Source organism: Epinephelus moara, chromosome 14 (genome assembly GCF_006386435.1).
Source record: "Epinephelus moara isolate mb chromosome 14, YSFRI_EMoa_1.0, whole genome shotgun sequence".
NCBI classification, from domain to species: Eukaryota; Metazoa; Chordata; class Actinopteri; order Perciformes; family Serranidae; genus Epinephelus; species Epinephelus moara.
In genome coordinates, this window is record NC_065519.1 from 40307299 (window position 1) to 40313687 (window position 6389).

Sequence of the window (6389 nt, forward strand, 5' to 3'; positions counted from 1 at the left end):
AGCCCGAAACAAATGTGGCACAGGGACCTTGGTTGTGAGATTAGGGAAGATTTATGGCAGGATATGATTTCGATGCGAGGAGTGAGTTGATCCACCATAAAGTTGTACATAGATACTGTATTATTATTACACACCCCTGAAACTGTTTAAAATAGGTCTAACCCCAGACAATGAATGCTGGGAATGTAATAAAGAGGCGGGTATTCTTCTCCATGCTCTATGGGACTGTCCCATGGTATTACCTTTATGGAAGGTGGTATTGAAAAATCTGGAAAGGTTCAAATGAAAAAAAAAAAGCTCAAACAGCCTCTACCAGATCCCCATAGCTGCGTCTATTAGGGGACGAATCTCTTGTGCCACCAGGCTTTAATGAAGCACAGTTTGAACTGACAGTAACAGGCCTTACTGTAGCGGCCAGGCTTATTCTATGCAACTGTAAGAGTCCACATAACCTGGAGTTTACAGAGTGGCTACGACAGAGACGGCTGCCTTTGAAAAGATGATTGCCAACGTAAATACTATCCCAAATAAGACCAGCCAAATATGGCAGATTTTTCTGGCTCACATTAGAGATGAGACATCTTCGAGGGTGTGGAGGGTATTAGGGGACAGGATGTGTATGTATGTATATACTGTAGCATGTGCGTGTCTAAGAGCTATCGGGGCGCCAGGTTGGGTTCTTGTGGCTGCCTTTTAAGTTAGTTGTTTTTTTTGTTTGTTTGTTTGTTGTTGGGGGTTCTCGTGACTGTGAATCCTTTTATATTTATATAATTTGTATTGTTCTATTAAGTCTATAAAGTCAATATGTTAAAATGAATAAAACTTTAAATAAAAAACATGAGCTAAACCAGAATTTCTCACTGTCTTCAGTGTATGATTATTCCCATCTTCTATGTTAGTGAGGAGTTAAAAAGGCCTTTTACATTTGGGACTGTGAATATATATATGCTATAATGGAAAGGACAACACATACGGGCCTGATGCTTCTCGAGTGTTCCAGTGGAAAAATGTGGGGCACAACAGGTTAGACGGGCAGCACAGTGTGTTCAATGTCTGAGGTCCATCAGAGGCTTCTGACACTCAACACTGACATTCACACGCCATTTAAGGAGCAAATGAGCAGCTTTGACAATATGAAGACCAATTTACTTTATGAAATAGTGACAAGCGCCAAAACCTATAGTCTAATTATTCCATTATTCCATCTACAGAAAAGTAAGTGATAACAAAATGAGTCATTAAACAGCAGAGTAAGCTGGATATTAAACCAAATCAGTCTCTCCCATGAGGATTTGCTGCTGATTTTCAGACTAAATAAGAAGAAGTTTGTAGACAACAGTTTGACCCACTTTGTGTGACGCATAGTTGTCTTAATCTCTTTGGACACTTTAGGACTGATCAGTTGATCTAATGGAAAATAATCACTACTTGCAAGGCCGTAGCAAGAATTTTAGCAATAGTGAGGTCATCATGAGTCCCCCAAGCGCCACCGTCCACCCAGCAGAAAACTATGACACCAAAAGGGAAGATTTCTTGAATACTGATTGTTATTATTAATTTAATTTTTAACATTTTATTTCTCATGTTTTATTTTGCGCATGTTGTACTTATCAACATGAAGCCATCTTTCTCCAAACCATTGTTGAGGATGGAGGGGGGAATTTAAGTTGCTTTTGAAAAGATATATGAGGTCTTACAATACTGAAATCAGCTTATAAAACATCCAACGCACATGTTATTTGAAATTGTAGAATGTAACTACTGCCAAATTAACAAAAGCCCCAAATGGCATGGAAAAAACAACAACAGACATGTGGCACTTAGAATAAGTTATATTAATCTGCTATTATTTCTATTTTTGTTATTTGTTTTATTTTTTGGTCATTATTTGTAGAATGTAACTACCGCCAAAATTTGTATTTTATTGCAATTAGAATTTTAAAGAATTCAAACACGAGCTACCTTTCTAAAATCCTATGCCTTATATTTTTTGAATCTGTCCTTTCAGTATTACAGCCAAGTGACATCAGCATCTCTCCACCTCAAAGAAAAAGTCAGACAACATGGTGATGATGTTTCATTTATATTTTAATGAATACTCGCTGTCCTTTTACGTAGGTTTGCTTATTTTTGAAAAATAAAATAAGATAAAAATGCCGGCTTATTTTTCACATCAGCTGTATGGTGATGCTGCGCTCGGCCTCGGAGTGTTTTTACAGTCTCCACGTGTTTCCGCTGCGGCTGGCTGAGCGCACTGAACAATGCTACAACGGAAAAAAAAAATTACCAGAATTACAACATTTAATATCCACAAAAATGTCACATATAATATTACGATATATTCAGACATGTCAGTCAATCCTCCGGGCCTCACGTCATCTGGCGTGCGTAACATTACAAAAAAAAAAAAAACTTAAATTAAATATAAATAGCGGACACAGAATCCATAATAAAATGTAGATATGTACAACTGTGCAACATGGCAACACGTTTGATCACACCACCAGCATGCCGTCGAGTCCACACCACTTTCCACTATATGTACACACACATGTGGCCGCGTCAGGTCGCTTTTATTATCAGCTGTCCGAGTCCACCTCGCTTTTACTCTCCTCGGTTTTCTCCGCGGACGTTTTGGTGGATTTGTTCCATTTCTGAGAGTTTTCTGATTCCTCTGATGAAGACCTTTTCTGCCTCCTCCACTTCGCGCGTCTGTTTTTGAACCAAACCTACGTGTTGAAAACAAAGAACAGTTTTAATACCTAAGACTAAAGTTTCTCCTTCCTTTCATTTCATTTCATTTCTTTACTTTTTCAAAGCTTTGTTTTATTTTCTTGCCCGTAATGTTTGGTTAGATCTCAAGAGCCTAACTTCCATTTGTCGGTATTTGTTCCTTCGCATAATTAATCCCAAAATATGTCTCACGTGACGTCTATGCGGGATTTCACATACGTCAAGCCTCACTTTATATTTGTTTTATGACGCTCTACTATTTACATATTAAAACGTTGTTTTTTAATATCCATTGCCCGTATTGTTCAAAGATTGAAACATTGTGTGTTCATATGTATGTTTAGCCTGTAATGTTTCTTTTCTTCCCACAGCGCGTCAGTTCAATTCAGGCTTATTTATAAAGCCCAATATCACAAATCACAATTTGCCTCAGGGGGCATACGACATCCGTCTGTCCCTGGACCCTCACAGCACATAGGCTGAGGAAGAACTCCCTGAAAACACCCTTTAACGAAAAAAAGTCAGTTGTATTTATAAAGTCAAAAATCACACCTTTGTGTGAAAAATCGTCAGAGTGCATTATTGTTTTTTATTATATTTTTTTTTAAGAAAATCCAAAACAAAACATTATTCATACCATGAACTTTTATTTACTTTACTGACATTCTGCTGAGTTTTGCTCATTAATTTGATAATAATAATAATAATAATGATAATAATAATAATAATAATGATAATAATAATAATAATAATAATAATAATAATAATAATAACAATAATAATAATGATAATAATGGCGCTGTTAATTATTATTAGCAGCTGTATTATTATAATTATTACTTACTTATTACTTATTACTAGTTTGTTCACGTGGTTTTCCGTCGAAAATGTTATTTTTTTCATTTACTCAGAAAAATGTTAAATGAAAGCAGAGCTATTGTCTCGATGAATACGTCTCTGCTGTAAGTCATAAAACTGCACTGTGAGACACAACAAATCTACCACTGAAATGTCCTATCTGCTCCTGATCAGATGTCTAATTATGCACTTATTTTTAAAGTAAACTAAATGATGTCACATCCTTTTCGGGTTTTTTCTTGTTGCTGTTGGGTTTTTTTTTTTAAATGAACTTTATAGGCCAATAAATTAGGGACAGGGGCGGGACAAAAATCCTGGCCGCCTATAATAATAAAATGATAAAAAAAAAATAAAAATCTTGATAATAACCAAAAATATAGGTCCGTGGTTATTACCTAAATTGTGTAAAAGTCCATATCAAAGACTACAATAAGGGGACCAATAATAGAAATTAAAACTATGCTAATACTACAACTACCAATAATAATAATAATGATAATAATGATAATAATAACAATAATCTGTCAACTACATTTGTCATCTGTTAAAAAGACTACAATTGTTAGTCTATCTCTGGTGCATAACATCTTTGTGTCTGTAATGAAATCTGCTTGTTTTACAAGAAGAAACCAAACTATTAGAATTATTATATCAAATGAGAGAAACTGAATGTTGTTTTCCCTGTTTTGACTTTTTTTTAAATATATAATGAGAATCAGTGCAGTGAATGAATAAAAAAAAGCAACTGTGTGAAAAGTCAAAGCGGCTCTGACCTCGACCTTCTCCTCCCGGAGGTGGACCTTGCGGGCCAGCTGCTCTCGGGTGCCGACGTCCGGGTACTTGGTCTCTTGGAAGAGGCCTTCCAGAGCCTCCAGCTGCTCGTCCGTGAAAATGGTGCGGTGCCTCCGCTTCCTGCGGCAATGCAGCTGGTTGAGGAGCTGCAGCTCGGTCCGCGACAGGCTGCCCATGTTCATGTAGGACATCATCTGGTGCGGGACTGGAGAGATAAGCACCGAGCCCGGGCTCTCGTAGCCTGCATGGCGGAGGGACGAAGAAATATCACGCACGAGTGAGTTGAATGGTTGGAACAATCAAACTGCCGCAGTCTATATACAAACATATAAACAGTGCTCGTGCGTAATGAGGCTAATTGGAAGCTCTGGCTTCGGTTGTGTACGATCAGATTACAGCTGGTGCGTAAAATAGCGCACTTGAGCTTTATCTTTTTATGTTAATATTTTTGCTCATGCATTAAATATAGCAAACTCTGTATCTTTAACTGTGTGCAGACATATTCCCCAGTTTGAAACAGTTTCTCCCCCTGTACACACAGCTGTGTTAAGCATAAAGCAACAAGTTGGAAACGGGTTTCCACATTAAACCCGCACCAGCACTGGGTCATCAAACGAACAAGATGAAGACATCACACATTTATTTGACATCAGATTTGTTTCATTTAATATTTCATATTTGCAAGTGTCTCAATCGGTTTCTGTGTAAATGTGCAGAATGTAGTATATGTGGAAATTAACGTTGCAATTCGTGATTTTACGCATAAGATTAAAAATTAAAATTTTTGTCTGTGCGAGGAAATTTGTCACGAAAACAGATTATCAACCATCATGTGTTACACAAACTGTTGGGAATCGGCCCTTTGAATAACATATTGTCTTCGAAATTTGGGCTCAGACTGAGACCTGGTACAGCGAATAAAGCACACACTGTCTGCAGAAATATCACTTTTTATATTTAATTAATGTTAATGTTGCTTAAAAAACGACCGATCTTTCATTTAAAAACAAACAGAAAAAAAATCCTGCATAACTCCTTGAGTAAAGAGCTCACACTTAAATTTAAGCTGACAACTATCAAAAGAGCATGAGTTTGGTTATCCTACCTGCCGGGATGCAGGGGCACTGCTGCGGGCTGAGACCGGGCACAGAGCCGCAGCACGGCGGCGCTCCTCCGGCGCCCTGGACGTGTAGCTGTCCGTAGTAGTAGCCGTTATATCCTATCCTGGTCCCGTTCACAGACTGAACACCGGGGGGGGAGGGCCCGCATGTGGCCGAGTACAGTCCGTTGTAGTCGGTATAGATAGAGTCCGTAAGGCCGGCGGACAGCACCACCGGCCCGCTCCGGTGCAGCAGCAGCGGCTCCTTGCAGCTCGGCCGGCCGGACAGGATGCTGTCTATACTGAACATCCCGGCGGGCATCACACCGGTGCGCGGCGGCTCGGAAACGGGAAAACTTGGGAAAGTGGGAAAAAAAAGCTTGGTGAAAGTAAAAGTCCTGGACTGAAAGATTTCTGTGCTCCGTGGACAAAGGTTCTCCTAAATCTGCGCCATGGTGACTCTGGAGGGTACTTTTCTTCCGTGCATGCGCGACTCCGCGGGTTCGTGTCGAGGATGCGGACTGGTGGTTTTAATAGGACCGACTGAGAGCAGGGCTGCTTTTATACCCCGCTGACGTCACGGTGGAGCGGCTGCTCTGGGATCAGCTGCTGCAACTCGCGGTGTGAACGGTCACATATCTGTGTATTGAGAATTAATTCAATTAAGATAATCCGCACTGTTTGCAGACTTCAGGAACTCTGTTGTTGGGGCACAGAGGGTCTTCTCTAGAGTAATCCGATTATTTCCTTGTCAGTGAAGGCATCATAATCTATGGAACACATTTACATTAGTATTTACAGTCAGGGGGCGGATAGGGCCTCTTCCACCGATTATAAAGTCAGAGTCAAACCTTAAAAACGACACCAAAATAAAGAAATGCATTTTTATGTTCAGAATATTTAATCG

At 39.3% G+C, this 6389-nt stretch overlaps 1 protein-coding gene across 1 annotated transcript; it reads right to left on the bottom strand.

Moving 5' to 3' along the window:
* Nucleotides 1–2005: 2005 nt before the first annotated feature.
* Nucleotides 2006–6008, bottom strand: gsc (goosecoid). Its single transcript, XM_050061997.1, has 3 exons — nt 5489–6008; nt 4365–4624; nt 2006–2729 (listed from the first exon to the last, which is right to left on the bottom strand). Exons 1-3 carry the CDS (start codon nt 5802–5804, stop codon nt 2580–2582), a joined length of 726 nt encoding a protein of 241 aa, XP_049917954.1. The 5' UTR covers nt 5805–6008; the 3' UTR covers nt 2006–2579.
* Between the last annotated feature and the right edge of the window lie 381 nt (nt 6009–6389).